Raw genomic sequence first — 17,282 nt, 5'->3', positions numbered from 1 at the left:
CAAAAACGGAGGCGTTTTTGCCTTCCCCTAGCCCTGCTAAAGCCTGTAGAGTGCTTCTGGGGGCTGGGGGAAGGCAAAAACACCTCCATTTTTGTAAAAATGGGGTGCAAGGGTCAGAGCATCAGGAGGCCAAAAATGCCTCTATTCATTGCATAAGACGCACCAATATTTCCACGCTCTTTTAGAGGGGGAAAAAGGTGCGTCTTATACTCCAAAAAGTATGGTAGATAAATGAAGTGGCAAGAACAAGGGAGCCCAGCTGGCAAAACATGTAAAATATATAATTCTTGGATTCGTAATGTGAAAAATCTGTATTCCAAGCCACAGAGTTGGAATGTCTGTTTTTGAAATCAATTTTAAAGAAATGATTTTAAAATCCAACATTCAGGCTTCGTGACTTCAAATAAAGATTTCTAGAATTTGAACCCAAGAATTATTTATTTTAAAATGGCCCATCCACTTTTAATTAAATGTCAAACCTGCTGAATTGCTGGGTGTTTTACTCACCTTTGGAGTGAGAGGCTGCTTTTAAGATAATCTGACATAATCCGATATAGCCATTGGCATCTTCGGATGTTTAATAAAGGCGAATATTTGTAGCTCAGGGTTGAGGTAAGGGATCCTTGGTGCTCCCTGGGCTTGCTTGTTTTCTTGCAGACGTTTCATTACCGAAACTAGCTAACATCATCCGTGCTAGTAATGAAATGTCTGCCAGAAAACAAGCAAGCTCAGAGAGCACCAAGGGCCCCTCAGATCTTTAAATGCCTGGATCTTGCACAGAAGGAGATCTGAAGTAGCCAGGAGCTCACTGAATAGGTTTGCCTTCATCCTGTTCTTTTATTTTAAGCATTTGTCTTTTCTCCTTGATTTTGGTGGATGGCTCTTTTTTTAAAATCCTTTCATGGCAGCTTTACTTGTTTTACTGCTGAGTCGGGGCCATCGTCAATTAACAAGTAGAAATCTGCCTGGAGGATCCAATCTGGGTCAGTCACCGGGGTCAGAGATTTAGTCTTCCAAGCTTTCAGACTCGTGCGGGAGCTCATCCTCGGAATTTCTTTATAGCAGAGTGTCAACGGGAGTGCTGATTTACCACCAACTTGTCAAGCGCTTAGGCGGAGAGGACTTGGCAGAACAAGGAAACAACAGCCAACAACATTAGCCAGCCATCAACACCTCAATCAACATGTTAAAAGCCACATACAACAGGCACCATAGTCTGTAGAGAGATTCTCAGTCATCCAGGTCATGGTTGTACCAAAGGTGCTTTTTTTCAGGAGGCAACTGGACTTGTTTTTTTCTTTTGAAGACGTTTCGCTTCTCATCCAAGAAGCTTCTTCAGCTCCGACAGGATAGCGGGGAATAGAAGGAGTTATATTCCTTGCAGACAGCTGGTAAGTTGCATCCTTTTAGAGGGTTGCTGAAGCACTTGGAGGTTTATCTGCGTCCAGCAAATTGCCAGCTGTCTGCAAGGAATTATTCTCCACTATCCTGTCAGAGCTGAAGAAGCTTCTTGGATGAGAAGCGAAACATCTTCAAAAGAAAAAACAAGGTCCAGTTGCCTCCTGAAAAAAAAAAACCTTCGGGACAACAGGCACCATATAAATACCACGCACAGAACACCCCAAAGCAAACACTCTGCTGGAGAGAAGTGCCCTGAAGATGGGCTCCATCACGAGACCAAAAGCTTAGAAGACTAAACCTCTGGTCCCAGTGACTGACGCAGATTGGATCCTGTAACAATAACCTCGGACACTTCATTTGTGAGACATCTGCCTCTTCCCTTGTTCGGTGATACCAAGCTGTGCAGCAGGCTGGGGATTGAGAAATAGGCTTACCTCAAGATTGTTATTTTCTCACGTTCCCTGGCAGTGACTTTCAAGAAGATGTATCAACAGAAACAGAAAGAGCTGCTCAAACAGTATGAGAAGCAAGAGAAGAAGCTCAAAGACCTGAAGGCCGGGGGAAAGTCGACAAAGCAGGCAGTAAGTGTCTAGCTGTGCCAAGGTAGAGGGATTGCTGGCCGAGAAATGTTGTGCAATTACTGTTTTCTCTGGACTTCCTCTTAGCTGAAGTGACTTTTTTGAGGAAGCAGGACAGTTATGCTGAATTAAATCTGTAGTCTTAAACACAGCAGAACTTTGCTTCCTCCCTGAATATCAAAACCAGAGGTGGTATTCAGCCGATTCGGACCGCTTCACTCGAACTGGTAATGGAAATCACGGGTGGGCCTGGCCACCCGCCCTGGCTCTATGCCGTCAGTATTTAGACACGTTTTCAAGCCAAAGTGCATGCGCGGAAGCCCGAGCACATGCGTGGATGGGGCACATGCGAGCGAAGCGTGCATGCGTGTGCGCTCACATTTGCGAACCAGTAGGGAAAGTAAGTGAATACCATCCCTCCTCAAAACCATAATAAAAGTAGTCCACGTTTAGTGACAACAATTCAGACTGGCAGCCCTGTCATTAAGTGAGGGGGAGGCTGTCACTCGCTGAAACCACGACTATGCTTTTGATCTGGCCCACAGGATGCTTATATCTGGCCCACGTGGCTGCTCAGGAAACAGTGAAGAACAAGCCCACGGTGCTTCGGCCAGCAAAAACAGAGCTCGGGAGGGCCGCATGTGACTCCCCCTCCCCAAACTCCGTTTTTGCTGGCAGAGGGTTGCAGGAGGCCATCACAGCCGAAAAGGGAGCTCAGGAACCCGTTTTTTTCTGGCAGAGCGCTCGGGCCACCATAGGTGCCCCCAACACGAGTGACATCAAGCTAGCCATGCCCACTTCTACCCCGGCCACCTGAGATCAAACACAACCCTGATGCGGCTCTCAATAAAATCAAGTTTGACACCCCTGCTGTAAGCCATCCAGGTTTCTGCCTGTTGGATAGTGATCTGAGATCATCCATGAGAAGAGCTAATTCCCACTCTGTCAGAAATCTGTCTGAGTCCTGCCCGTTTGGTGCCGTCAATCCCTGCCACGGTCTTATGCACTTAAAAACAAAAAATTCTAGTTTTTGAAAAACATGTTCCTGTCGCCCTTCCGTCTCCCCTCCGTGCCCCCAAAGAAAAGGACAGCCTGTTCCCCTTGTAACCTGTCTTGCTTGGTCCAGGAAAAACAGACCAAGGAGGCCCTGACGCGGAAGCAGCAGAAATGTCGTAAGAAGAACCCGGATGAGGAATCCAATGAGGCCCCCGAGCTCCTGAAACGGCCCAAGGAATACACCGTGAAATTCACCTTTCCTAACCCACCGCCTCTTGCCCCACCCATTCTGGGCCTTCACGGTAGGGCTTCTCCTTTTGCAGGGCAAATTGTAAAGGAAGGGGTGCAGGGGAAGGATTAGGAGCCTGAAGAAGAGTGAGTTGTTTTTTGGGGGGGGGGGCATCTCTTATCAATTGTTCTGAACTCTGTTTCCTCCTCCTTCAAGCATTTGAGGAGAGAGAGAGAGAAGTTTAATTTCTGGCTGTTGCTAAACTACAATTCCCAGTGTCCTTTGCTCCGACCAAGGCTGACTGAAGCATCTTCAGGAGAGGAAGTTGAGCCCTTATACCCGGCGGCCATGTGATTTAAGTTCCTGCCTTAGTTTTTGCTGATCCCAGATGGCCAGGATAGGATTTTGCCCATGGATTGCTAATGAGTGGAGAAATAATTGGGGAAATTTACGCTGTCTCTTAGCTTCCCCAGTTCTAGAAAACTGGAGCGATAATGAGAGTGTCTGCATGTACCAAGGATTCTGTCACTAAGATGAGCATATAGTTAGTCCCCGACTTACGATCATAATGGAGCCTGCTTATTATCATCGCAAGTCATGACAGTTGTAAAGTGGATCACCCATGTGATGTTTCCAACATTTTTTATGGTAGTCGTTAAGCGGATGCTGCATTAAGCAAATTCATTGCACGATATGGAGTTTTGCCGAAAACCTGACGTATAAACCAGTTTTCAGCAAAAGTGTTGTAAATAGCAGTCGTGTGACTATTGGCCACAGCAAACAGCCGTAAATGCAGGCCAGTTGCCAAGCAACTGAACTGTGGTCACGTGATTGGGGAGAGGGTGGGTGTCGGAACTTCAGAACCCGTTTGTGAGTACCTTTCGGGGATGGGAGTCTATTATCACTTCGGTTGTATAGGAATTAATGGGATGGGAGATCAGACACTATAGAATAGCAGTTTGTGTAATCTCCTGATTTAGGATTCCTAACGATTTTTTTTATGTTGCCTTCCCATCATGCTTTTTAGCTAGGGAGAAGCTGCCTTCAAAATGGCTGCAACTCATACACACTGCATGCCAGGGAGATTTTTTACGGAAAAAATGCTGGCAGCATCTTCAAGAGTGTGGCAGGTTTGCAGCACTTTTCAGAACATAGGTTACTGATCTCTTTAAGATTTCATTATCTGCTAAGGCAGGGGTCAGCAACCTGCGGCTCCGGAGCCACATGTGGCTCTTTCATCCCTCTGCTGCAGCTCCCTGTCGCCGATCGGCTTCACAATTGATAGGGTTAGGGCTTTTGGTTAGGACAGGTAGAGGAAAAAGGACACCGTGCTAGGGGGAGACTATGGTGGGGGGAACCGGACTTCCGGTTGGCTCCAGAGTTGAAAGGGGGGCTTTCGGTTAGGACCTTTGTGGCTCTTTGACTGTTTTAAGGTTGCCAACCCCTGTGCTAAGGATAGGGCTCCCAAGGCAGATACAATCTGTGGGTCGGTTCAAAGCAAATCGCAATCCTTTGCTTTGAGACTCTCAGTCCAAAACTCAGGATCAAAAGTGGGATGAGGAAGGGTGAGCTAAAAATTCCAACAACGTCATTTCAAATTCGAATTGTTCAATCGAAGCTCTGCTATTTTAACCAGCTGGGCTAAGAACTGATTTTTTTTTCAGACTGGCTATTACTGGTTGTTGTTCTATCTAAACTTTACTTGTGTGTTCTTGAGAAAACATTTTTTTCCCCTTTTGATCCTTATCTCTTTGCTTCTCTTTTAGCCGTGGACTTCAGTTACGAAGGACAGAAGCCCCTTTTCAAAAATTTGGACTTTGGAATTGACATGGAATCGCGAAGTAAGTGATGGGGAAGGAGAGAGGGTAAAGTTTTCGTGCTGACAGACTTCTGCACACGGTTATCATTTGTGTTTCTTGGTTTCTGAGAAAAAATTCCTCACCAGGAGTTTCTCCTTTTAAACAATTTAAAAGTGCTGCAGCTGGGAAAAGTCACTTCTACCTCCTGCTTTTGATTTAGTCCTCAACTTGCCACCACAAGTGAGCCCAAAATTTCCATTGCTGAACAAGACAGTTGCTAAGCAAGTTTGTCCCATTTTATGACCTTTCCTCCCACAATTGTACAGTGAATCAGTGCAATTGTTTAGTTAGTAACCCAGTTGTTAAGTGAATCTGGCTTCCCCTTTGAATTTGCTTGTCGAAAGGTCGCAAAGGGAGATCAGGTGACTTGGGGACACTTCAGCCATCATAAATATGCTACGATGTAAATGCCATGATGTAAATGCCATGATGATTAGGGGACTGGAGGCTAAAACATGAAGAACAGTTGCAGGAACTGGGTATGTCTAGTTTAATGAAAAGAAGGACTAGGGGAGACATGATAGCAGTGTTCCAATATCTCAGGGGTTGCCACAAAGAAGAGGGAGTCAAACTATTCTCCAAGGCACCTGAGGGTAGAACAAGAAGCAATGGGTGGAAACTAACCAAGGAGAGAAGCAACTTATAACTGAGGACAAATTTCCTGACAGAACAATTAATCAGTGGAACAGCTTGCCTCCAGAAGTTGTGAATCCTCCAACACTGGAAATTTTTAAGAAGATGTTGGATAATCATTTGTCTGAAGTGGTGTAGGGTTTCCTGCCTAAGCAGGGGGTTGGACTAGAAGACCTCCAAGGTCCCTTCCAACTCTGTTATTCTATTCTATTCTGTTCTAAATATCAGACAGTGGTCAAGCATCTGAAATTTGATCACGCGACCACGGGGGTGCTTCAACGGTCGTAAGTGTGAAAAATGGCCATGTCACTTTTTTCAGTGCAGCTGTAACTTCTAATGGCCGCTAAACGAATGATCATAATTCGAGGACTACCTGTATTGAAAGATGGCAGGAGGAAATAAAAAGTCAGATTCTTAAAAACTTTGTCTGCCTGGCACCATCTTGTTACTAATGACAATCCCTTCTCTTCCCCTTTTTCCTGCCTCTCAGTCTGTATCGTGGGACCCAATGGGGTGGGGAAAAGTACACTCCTATTGTTGTTAACCGGGAAGCTTACAGCGGTAAGTACCATCTGTTCAAACTTTGGCTTCTCTTGGTGTGGATTGTCCTCCTGAATTTCCTTTTCTCTGTTTGGGGCCCTTTTTGACCGAGTCCTAGATGAGTGAAAGTGACTTTAGGGGGATGATTTTAGGAAGAGCCCGTGAAAAATGACTTCTCTTTTAATCTGATGGGATTGCAAGGGAAGAGAACCAACGCAATGCTAACCTCCTGTTTTCTTTTCCTTGTCATCTTTTCAGACCAGAGGAGAAATGAGGAAAAACCACAGGCTAGTAAGTATCACTGAAATCTCAATTGGAATGTGGTGGGAAGGCAGTGTACAATGGGGGGTGGGAGTTGTATTGGAGTGGAAAGCAGAGCTTTCAGCCAGGGTAGGAAGTCTTTGGTCATAGGAAGCAGCGCACACATGGCAGTTGTAGCATTGTGTTGGTGTACTCTGCTTCGAGAGGGGATAGTTTGCTTGCAGGATATCCAATGCACCTTTTGGTCTTTCATTGTATTACCATGTTTCTCCAAAAATGCGACCTACTCAGAAAGCAAGTCCTAGTGTCAGTGTTCCAAATATCATCCAGAATTAAATCATAGTCCAAGGCATAGCTTTCATCAAAGTTCCAATTTAATAAGAGAGACATGTTGGTACAATCTGTGGAAAATCCGAATCTGAAAGCTTCCTGGGTTTTCCACTCAGTTGAAAGTTCATGATCCTGCCCCCACACCAGTGGTGGGTTTCAAAATTTTTGAGAACCTCTTCTGTAGCTGTGGCCTGCTTTGTGGGAGTGGCTTGCCGGCCATGTGACTGGGTGGGAGTGGCTTGGCAGCCATATGACCGGGTGGGAATAGCTTGGCAGTCATGCGACTGGGTGGGCGTGGCCAACTTGTAAAATGTGGTGAAACGCACTTAACAACGCTCTTGCTTAGCAACCAAAATGTTGGCTCAGAAACTGGCATTTGAAGCAAGCAAGTCTTAAAGCTGTCAAGTTACAAAACCCTTGCACCCCTAACCCTTTAGAAAAAAAACCCCAGGGGTGTTCAAACTTGACAGCTTTAAGACTTTAAGGTTTAGATAGGACTCTTAGAGGTGGGCAGGGCGATTGGTGAGCCAGCCAATCAGTGAGCGGCGGGCGGGGCAAGCGTGGTGCGGATGGGCGGGGGGAGGGAGCTGGAACCGGTTCTAAACGGCATGGTAGATTTGTGGAACCTCTTCTATAGAAGAGGTTAGAACTGGCAGGAACCCACCCCTGCCCCACACCCACAAGTCCATCACATGATCCAATCTGACTGCAGGCCTGACACCTAGCTTGATTTTTACATATGCACCCAATATAAGCTCTACCCCCAAAATAAGCCCTAATTAAAGACCTCATGCATTCCAGGGTGAACAGGTAGAAATTAAGCTTGGAGGGGGGGAGCTGCCCTACTACGGGCAGTTGCAGCCAGGCCTCTCACACCTCAGCCCAATTCTTCTGCAGCTTCCTGGGGGCCTCTGTAGCCGATAACAGAGCTCTGGATCGATCCGGAGCTCTGTTATCAGCTACGGAGGCCTTCAGGAAAGGCTTGCTGACCTTGCCAGACGAAGAAGTTCTTGAAGGCCTCTGATAGCGAAAAAGAGACCAGGGTTGAATGCGCAGGTGTGGTGAGTCAGTGGATGACATGCTTCCCCCCCCTCCCAAAAATAAGACTTGTTGCCTTTTTTGGTGGCAAAAAAAGATAAGACAGGGTCTTATTTTTGGGGAAACATGCTGGTATGTCTGCATGCACCTGCTTCTTCATTTGCTCAACTTGGCAGTTGAGACTTAGAGTAAAATATCATGACAAAAATTTAGAGACTGATTTCAGGACAGCATCATGCGTTAAACTAGAACTAGGCAACCTGGTTATTTCCTGCCTGATGGTTTAGATTCCATTTCATGTCATCCCAGCCAACATGAGCCAGCGACAAGGGTTGACGGAAGTTCTAGTCCAGGAAATTAGGAAGGCTTCCGCCAGCCTTAACCTTGGCCAAAATGAATTGGTTGAAAGAGAGATGGAGTAGGTTTCAGAAGCAGAATCACAGAAGGCAACCCTGCAATGCCAGCTGTGGCAGGTGTGAATGATGTCAGTTAAGCTTCGGTGGACGTTTGAGAGAGATTTCACTCAAGTTTTCTCTTTTTTTCTCTCTCTCCTGGTAGAAAGTTGGCTTCTTCAACCAGCAATATGCCGATCAGTTGAACATGCAGGAAACAGCCACTGAATATCTTCAGCGCAATTTCAACCTGCCTTATCAAGATGCCCGTAAATGTTTGGGGCGGTTTGGTCTTGAGAGTCATGCCCACACCATCCAGATTTGCAAGCTGTCTGGTATGGGACACATTTCTTGGGAGAAGGGAAGGCGATGGTGGGCCAAGGGCTTCACAAAGAAGGACAGGGGCTGCTAGCATAGCTTTCTCCACCTTGGCGTGTTCCAAAATGTGTTGGATAATTAAAGTTGTAGCTCATCACACCGGGAGGGCACTAAGTGTTGGAGTTTTAGTGATTAACAGTCCACCTGTGTCTTGAGCAAGACATAAGACTGTATGGCTGTAGAAAGATAGGCCAACACTGATGTCAGGGTTCCAAGTAGAATCCAAAAGTAAATCAGAATTAAAGGCAAAGTATTGCTCAAAGTTCCAATTTATTAAGAGAGCCATGTTGGCACAACTGGGAAAACCCGAATCTGAAAGATTCCCGGTTTTCCCCACCTAGTTGAAAGTTCAAGATCTTGCCCCCACACCCACAAGTCCATCACATGGTCCAATCTTCCACTGCCCTGCTGGTAGTTCCACCCATCCAATTCCGGTCAGGTGCAGAAGTGCAGAGACAAAGGATGACCTTGGCTTCCTAGAAAGAATTGTGTTATGGCTACGTAGTATGTGACTCCCTATCATTCCCCCCTCCCATTTTCCCACAATAGAAAATGCATAGTAGAAGAATAGAAAATGTGGCAGGCCAAAGATCCAAAAGAAAAGATGGCTGCAGGCCTGACAGTCTTCAAAGGGGACTTGGTGGGTTCTTAAGAAGCTCTGATCCCCATGCTCTGTTTATCCTTCCAGATGCCCTTTCAAATTCTGAAAGGCGAGATGCTATCTGCATCAGTTTTGGGGAAGCAAGCATGTTTTTGCTAATCTTCTAATTTCTCCTTTCTCTCCTTTGTTTTTTTTCCCCATTACCAGGGGGACAAAAAGCTCGCGTAGTATTTGCTGAATTGGCTTGTAGAGAACCTGACGTCCTTATTCTGGTGAGTTTATCTACAATCTATATATTAAAATGTGTGTGGGTGTGTGTATTCCAGCATAACCCTGGAACATCTCAAGCAATTTCAACCAAATTTGGTACACAGAGTTGGAGAAAAATATTGTGGGGGGTAAGACACCCCTAATACCCTTCGGGGTGGTGGTGTTCTGTTAAGATACAGCCTGTTGTCTCTTAAACTGTACTGCCGTAAAATGGAGTCTACTGTACAGCGCAGTGGAGTGGCCATGGTAACGGCTCCACAGTACTCCACAAAGGGTCTCCCTCTGGTAAGAGGGAAAATCTAACATTAGAAATTACATTTGGTCCGGGCATTTCCCCCCTATAAATAAATACCCAGGCAACACCGGGTTATCGGCTAGTCATCTATATTGAAGTCTGTGGTATTTTCCCCCCCACAAACCCAAATTGTTGCCTTGTCTCCTTCTGCACCAGCATGTTTCATAGGCTACAGCACCATTTACCCCATTGTGGAAGCTGAAGAGAAGCCAAGAGTCCTTAAATGTCTCTTCGTTCCCTTTCCCCTAGGATGAACCTACGAATAACTTGGATATTGAATCAATCGATGCCTTGGGAGATGCTATCAACGAATATAAAGGAGGTGAGCGAAAGCTTGTTGGCTCTGAATTCCAGTGGTAATAATACATGATAAATACACCTCTGCTCACTCTTCTTACCACTATGTTGTCCTTACAAATTTGAAAGGGGGTACCGGAAAGTAGGGACCAGGCATTCCTTAAGTGACATTGGGTTTCTCCTATCCCAGTGATGGTTAACCTTTTTATCGTTGTGTGACAAAAGCGCAAGCACCCGCACCCATAATGCAATGCACGTGTTCCCCACCGCGTGCCCCGCCCCCCTGCGCATGCGTGCGTTCCCTCCCTTGCATGCGTGTGCGACACACACACACACACACACGACCCCATTTTGGGCCTGCAGACTCCTGGGCCCAAAAATGAGCTGCGGGGGAGCGCGCCACAAACTCCCACGCTCGCCCCTGAACATGCTTCCACGACCCCCCGCACATGCACACATGTCTCCCGCATTTGCACGAGATCATGTACATTTGCATCCAACCCATCTCACGTGCACGCATCTCCCACATGCGTCCAGCCCCCCCCCCGCCCCCCACGTATGATTGGCAGAGATCCCAAAATCAGCTGGCTGGCGGGAGGCACACACACATGCGCCATGGAGCTGAGCTGGGTCGACGGCTCGCATGTCCGCTGACAGGGCTCTGTATGCCACCTGTGGCATGCATGCCATAGGTTCTCCATGACGGTCCTATCCTGTCGCATATCTTGCCTTTGTTATTGTAAATCAACTTTGCTCTGTCCTATCACTTGGCAGGATGGGAAAGACTGAAAATGAAGGCCACCATCTTAGTACCTAAGAATGATAAGTTTCTGGTTTCAATGTGCAGCAGCTGCCAAAAAATCTAATACAGTTCTAGGCTGCATAAACAGAGGGATAGACTCTAGATCACGTGAAGTGTTAATACCACTTTATAATGCCTTAGTAAGGCCACACTTGGAATACTGCATTCAGTTTTCTACATTACCACGATGTAGAAAAGTTGTGGAGACTCTAGAAAGAGTGCAGAGAAGAGCAACAAAGATGACTAAGGGACTGGAGACCAAAACATATGAAGAACAGTTGCAGGAACTGGGTATGTTTAGCTTGAGAGAAAGAAGGACTAGGGGAGACATGATAGCATTGTTCCAATATCTCAGGGGTTGCCACAAAGAAGAGGGAGTCAAACTATTCTCCAAGGCACCTGAGGGTAGAACAAGAAGCAATGGGTGGAAACTAATCAAGGAGAGAAGCAACTTAGAACTGAGGAGAAATTTCCTGACAGTTAGAACTATTAATCAGTGAAACAGAAGTTGCCTCCAGAAGTTGTGAATGCCCCAACACTGGAAGTCTTTAAGAAGATGTTGGATAACCATTTGTCTGAAGCGGTGTAGTGTTTCCTGCCTAGGCAGGGGGTTGGACTAGAAGACCTCCAAGGTCCCTTCCAACTCTGCTATTGTATTGTATTGTGTCACATAACTATGAATGCCAGAACTAATACAGTGTTGATTAACTGAATAATTTGTACATGAACACAATTGAAGCAGCAATGCCCAGCCATACTGGGATTTGCTTTAGATCTGGAAGGCAGCACCCCCAAAATAAACATGGTGAAGACTTAACATTTTGAGGGGTTTTGAGGATTCTTGGTGATTCCTCAAGTACTTATGTTAACCATTCTTTCCCCCAAGGAAACAATAAAATAAACATAAGCAGATTTTTAGGCTTGCTCTTTCTGGTGGCCACTGAAGAAATGTTGATGGGCTGAATTTTTTTTTGCACCCTCAACCTAGGATATTTGATGTCTTAAGAAATAATTGCTTTTTAAACAGTTAAATAAGCTTGGGGGAGCTTATTTGGGAGAAAAATCACCAGTTTGCCTGCCTCTGCTTTAGTAAACCCTTGGCAGATGGTTGGCTCATGTTGACTCCCGAATGGCGATCTCTGGACAGCTCTTGAGTGCATCCAAAGAAGAAACTTTTTTTAATGGGGTTTGGAGATCTTACTTAACCCATCTGTCTTTTCCAGCGGTGATCATTGTCAGCCATGATGCTCGGCTTATCACGGAGACCAACTGCCATATGTGGGTGGTGGAGGACCAGACAGTCAATCAGATCGATGGCGACTTTGAAGATTACAAGCGTGAAGTGCTGGAAGCCTTGGGTGAAGTCCTGGTCAACCGACCAAGAGAATGAGGCCGTGAGAAGCGGGCGTCAACAGAACATGCACAGCCTGGTTTCCATTTTTGCAGTGGAAGCTCCGCCTTCTCAAAAAGCAGGGCTTTATTATTTATGTGACACGGAGGGACAGATCTGAACGTACGCAAGGAATTAAAAACTGATGATACTTTAAACTCTTCTTCCCTTCCTCTCCCACCCGTATGGAAGTGAACATCTCAGAAGGTGATGGGTTGGGTGGGTGTCCCATCATGCCTCCCCCCACCCCGAGCAGACATCTTGGAAGACCACTCTCACTTAACAAATCTCTCTCCTTTCCTTCCACTATTTTTAGGAATAGTTGGAACACAACATGTACACTTAATAAATTAAAATGTGGCCGTCACTCTTCTGCATGGAGTTCCCTGATTTGTTTTATAGTTTGGTCAATTCAGGTGGTCCTCGACTTACAACCACAATGGAGCCCAACATTTTTGTTGCTAAGCAAGGCAGTTAATTGAGTTTGGCTCCCATTTTATGGCCTTTCTTGCCACGGTTGTTAAGTGAATCACTGCAATTGTTAAGTTAGTAACACGGTTGTTGCTGTGTTGAATCTGGCTTCCCCATTGACTTTGCTTGTCAGAAGGTTGCACAAGGTGATCACATGACCCCGGGACACAGCGGCCATCATAAATATGAATCAATTGCCAAGCGTCTGAATTTTGACCATGAGAATGCTCGAACGGTCATAAGTGTGAAAAATGGTCACAAGTCGCTTTTGCTATAGTGGCGAATATCTGTAGCACGGGTGTAGGATGAGGAGGAAGGTTTGTTCTCTGGGCTAGTGGGTTGGTTTCTGAACGTTTTGTTACCAGGCTAGGTAACATCTTCAGCGGAGTTGAGGGGATGTCGGTGTCAGTGTTCCTCTGTTTATAAGGGCTCAGGTGGGGGGGGGGGTGTCAAGTAAGGGTCTTGTGACAGGTCTGTTCTGATCTAGGCTTCCCAAGAGAATGAAGCAGACTCCTGGTCCCGACAAAAAACCCTTTTATTAATTTACTGTCAATTCTGCTCATTCACATACAGTCTTTCAAGGGAGGATTTACAGTCACAGACCTTATCTGGCTTGGAGAGCTGACAGGCCGATTGATACCTGCAAAACTTGGCAAGGAGTCTCAGAGAGTCATGAACCAGTTAAGCGAACTAATTGTTTCCTGCAAACTCCACTTCCCTTTCGCTCCCCTTTTATTTCCTCTGGAAGGGGCCATCCATCATCCACCTGTGGCTTAATCCCAAGTCAACTCCTGTTCTTTAGCTGTTCTCTTCGTCTGGCAACTCTGCGCATGCGCACACTGGCAACAGGCTCCAGCTGTTCATCTGCCTCACTGATGTCTGACTCTGAAGGCAGCTGATAACTGGCATACGGTTCTGGCCATCCTCTCTGCCTCCGACAGAGAGCCCTCATCAGAGCCTTCCCCAGACTCCAGGACTGGCCCATGTTCCTCCCCAACCTCCTCACTGTCCGAATCTGCTGCCAGCTCCGCTGGCCACTGGCAGGCCACAACAAGGTCTTGTGATGAGTCAGCTTTGAGTCATCTGTGGGTCTTGTAATAAAGAGATTACCTCAGGTCAGGGTCGTTGGGAAGTGAAATGGTGTGTGTGAGTGGAGAGGGGAATTGCATGAGTTGATTAAAGGTCAATGCTGTCTGTGGTTGGCAAACTCCGCTGAAGATGTTACCTAGCCTGGTAACAAAACGTTTAGAAACCAACCTACAAGCTCAGATAATTCACTTTTTGAGTGCCGTTGTAAACAAACTGATGTAAGTGGAGGACTATCTCTTCAAGCCGCACTTTTTGGTGCGTATTGTTTTTAGTCGCCCACAATGAATTTGTGGAGAAAGCAAACGAAGCTCCCAATATTCAGTATTCCACCTTGAGGGATGCTCCCCCCCCCCTACAGTTGGGAGAAACTGTGACAGGGAAAATGTATTTGCCTATAGAGATCGTGGATTGTCCATGTCTGCAGCTTCTGAAGAAAATAAGACAGTCCCCTCTCAAGAATCTAATGCACTTTCTTGTGAATTGCAGAAGGTTGGATTAAATGATCTTTGTGGTCCCTTCCAACTCCACGATTTTTGGTTATATGAGTCCACTATATGGAAGCTAGACCAATGGGGGAGGGGGATCCCAGCAATCTTTTCAACTGTCCCCTTATCATGAGGGACTCCTAACTTGACAGTAGTCTTAAGTTCCAATGGATAGGCAGATCCACCCTTCTGGGTCTGTTTTACAATTCCCATCGGTCCCAAACGTGCTTTTTCAAGAGGCAGAATCCTTCCGTTCCCACCATGCAGTCAGAGATGAAGAAGCTCCTTGGATGAGAAGCGAAACCTCTTCAAAGAAAAACCAGCAACTCCAGTTGCTTCTTGAAAAAGCATCTTTGGGACAACCACGACCTGGATGACTTGAGAATCTCCATAGACATCCTCCTTATTGGCTAAGTTGCCTTGGGTTAAATAAGTATTACCCTGTTTCCCCTGTCATAAAAAGAATCTTGTCATAAAGTGAATTCCAATTAAAACAGACTGGAAACAGTAACACAATAAAACAATTCTTGCTTTAAAATGCAGAACATGATCGCCGTCTTTACTTACATCAACATCTTACTGCAATAACGTCCAGGGATGATAGCTCAATCCAGCGAGGAATAGCTATGATCAGTGGCCATGATTTCTTCCAAACATGCTTTGTCTGCATTTTACAATTTACTTCCTTATACCCTCATACTGAATGCCAGACATTATGTACTCATGTGTACATGTAAGTCTCCTACCATTTGCTACTTGTAATTCCTTATTTCTTGTCGCGTCTACACCTTCTTTCTTAGAAATAGCCTCTGAAATTCATTGCTTAGCAAATGCATCTTGTAAGTTGTTGCTAGCACAGCAGATTGCAAATGTCTGATTATCATTAGAAGGTCATTTTAGCTGACTCTCTTAATATAGCGCTGTATTAGAGGCCTATTATTATCTTAAAATCTTATACTAAACATGGGTAAATCAAACCCCTATAAGTTTCCCCTCACAGCCTGAAAATAAGACCTCCCCAGATAATAAGCCCAATCGGGCTTTTGAGAGAATGCGCTAAAATAAGCCCTCCCCCCAAAATATTGCAACACAGCAGCAGCCATGAGGTGACCACATTCACCACCCCCTGCACCTCAAAAACAATAAGACCACCCCGAAAATAAGGCCAAGTGCTTATTTCGGGGATAAAAAGAAAATAAGACCCTGTCTTATTTTCAGGGAAACGCGGTAGTAATCAAACATCTGGAGGGAATCTCAGTGAAGAATGGAAAATGTAATGGGCTGCTATAGCCATAATCGAAGTAGGAACCTACTTTGACCCAAGGCAGTTCATAGGGATTTTTTTTTTTTTGTCATACTCCATTAGGGCCACACTACCCAGTTCTCCTGTGCGCTGCTTGCGGAATCCCAGCATGGGTTAACTTTGTCCATTAGCGTAGAGACTGAGTTATGTAAATTGATGGCCACGCCTCCTCTGACTGGACTAGTTCAGTTTTTTAACTCAGTCCAGCTTAAAGAGATGCAAAAACCTTTTTCTCTAGGTTATTAGACAAAAGTAATCATCATCATTATTATTATTCAGCTTGGATTCCCTCAGAACTCCGTTGTGTGACAGCTTCTGAGCCTCTTTCACAGTAGTGTCAACCTTTCCTGCATGTGGGTTTGTGCCTTTTCGCTTATGGTTGCAATTGACTAGTTGGCGTTCCTAAAGCCTTTGGGGCCAGGGAACATTTTTATTTACGGCGTTACCGCCTATGGCGCTATTTACTGGGAAGGTCGGTTTGCCACCTTCGTTTGCCTTGCCGCAGTTGGGGGTCGGTTCGTCACCCCGCGTTGTCCACTTCATCTGCTACGCGCCATCCCCCTGGTCTCTTCTTTTTGCGACACGTGGAGTCTGAACGCCCCGTCGTCAGGTAGCGGGAGTCGCTGCCCTTACCTTTGGCATCACGCGCTGCCAGAGCTGCAGCTGCGGTCGCTAGCTGCTTGTGAGGCTGTTCTTCTCCATGCTGTTGGCGGCCATTTTCTTAGCCAATTTGAATTTCCCGCCGCCGCTGTAAGTCACGGTGGCCATTTTGGTGCCAAATTTGCACTGAAAACTAATGGTCTGCGTGCGGTTTTTCTTCTGTCCGCCCACAGTGACTGCAGCGCACATAGAAGGACCATTAAGGTAAGTCAACGGCCGTTTTCCCACAGTCACCCTCATGTTGCTTCCCAGATAGCAATAGGAAATAACCTGGGGTGGCTGGGTTTCTTTTACACATGGCAGAAATGTTTCTTAAACTCTTTTTCAGTTGCAATTTGATTTGATCTTAAAAACAGGAGTTAGAAATCCCAGGGAAATTCAAAGCATTTCTTAAGCAGTCTCCTGTACAAAACACCTATTGTGATTCACATAGCAGTGAGCTTGTATCAAATGTATTTTCCACGAAGAAAATAGGTTTCAAAAATGATGTTTTTGATGACATAAAAATCTATTGCGATGACCTGCCAACCCCAATGATGTGAAGGAAATACATGGCTGTATTTTCACTCTATTCATAGATATTCACTCTATTCATAGAATTGAGAAGACATCCGGCCCTCTCAATTGCTGGCAAATAGATGGGGGAGAAATGGAGGTAGTGACAGATTTTATTTTCCTGGGCTCTAAGAGCACTGCAGATGGAGACTACAGCCAAGAAATTAAAAGACACTTGATCCTGGGGAGGAAAGCTATGGCAAAACTAGACAGCATACTAAAAAGCAGAGACATCACCCTGCCAACAAAAGTGCGTATAGTCAAGGCTATGGTTTTCCCAGTTGCAATGTATGGTTGTGAGTTGGACCATAAGAAAGACAGAGCGCCAAAGTATTGAGGCCTTCGAACTATGGTGCTGGAGAAGACTCCTGCGAATCCCTTGGATCAAACCGGTCAGTCCTAGAGATCAACCGTGACTGCTCTTTAGAA

At 45.7% G+C, this 17,282-nt stretch overlaps 1 protein-coding gene across 3 annotated transcripts in view; it reads left to right on the top strand.

Moving 5' to 3' along the window:
- The window catches only part of ABCF1 (ATP binding cassette subfamily F member 1), a 53,361-nt gene extending 40,704 nt beyond the window's left edge, over positions 1-12,657 (top strand). For all 3 annotated transcript variants that reach the window (XM_081971577.1, XM_081971575.1, XM_081971576.1), the window contains exons 20-28: positions 1,870-1,982; positions 3,106-3,277; positions 4,971-5,045; positions 6,187-6,257; positions 6,495-6,527; positions 8,424-8,592; positions 9,444-9,508; positions 10,051-10,123; positions 12,124-12,657. In XM_081971577.1, coding sequence (XP_081827703.1) covers positions 1,870-1,982; positions 3,106-3,277; positions 4,971-5,045; positions 6,187-6,257; positions 6,495-6,527; positions 8,424-8,592; positions 9,444-9,508; positions 10,051-10,123; positions 12,124-12,290 — 938 coding nt within the window. In that variant the 3' untranslated portion in view covers positions 12,291-12,657. The remainder of the gene's footprint in view (positions 1-1,869; positions 1,983-3,105; positions 3,278-4,970; positions 5,046-6,186; positions 6,258-6,494; positions 6,528-8,423; positions 8,593-9,443; positions 9,509-10,050; positions 10,124-12,123) is intronic.
- Positions 12,658-17,282: the final 4,625 nt, after the last annotated feature.

Source organism: Natrix helvetica (assembly GCF_964273705.1).
Source record: "Natrix helvetica genome assembly, chromosome: 1".
Lineage (NCBI taxonomy): Eukaryota > Metazoa > Chordata > Lepidosauria > Squamata > Natricidae > Natrix > Natrix helvetica.
This window is presented reverse-complemented; position numbering and strand designations above follow the sequence as displayed.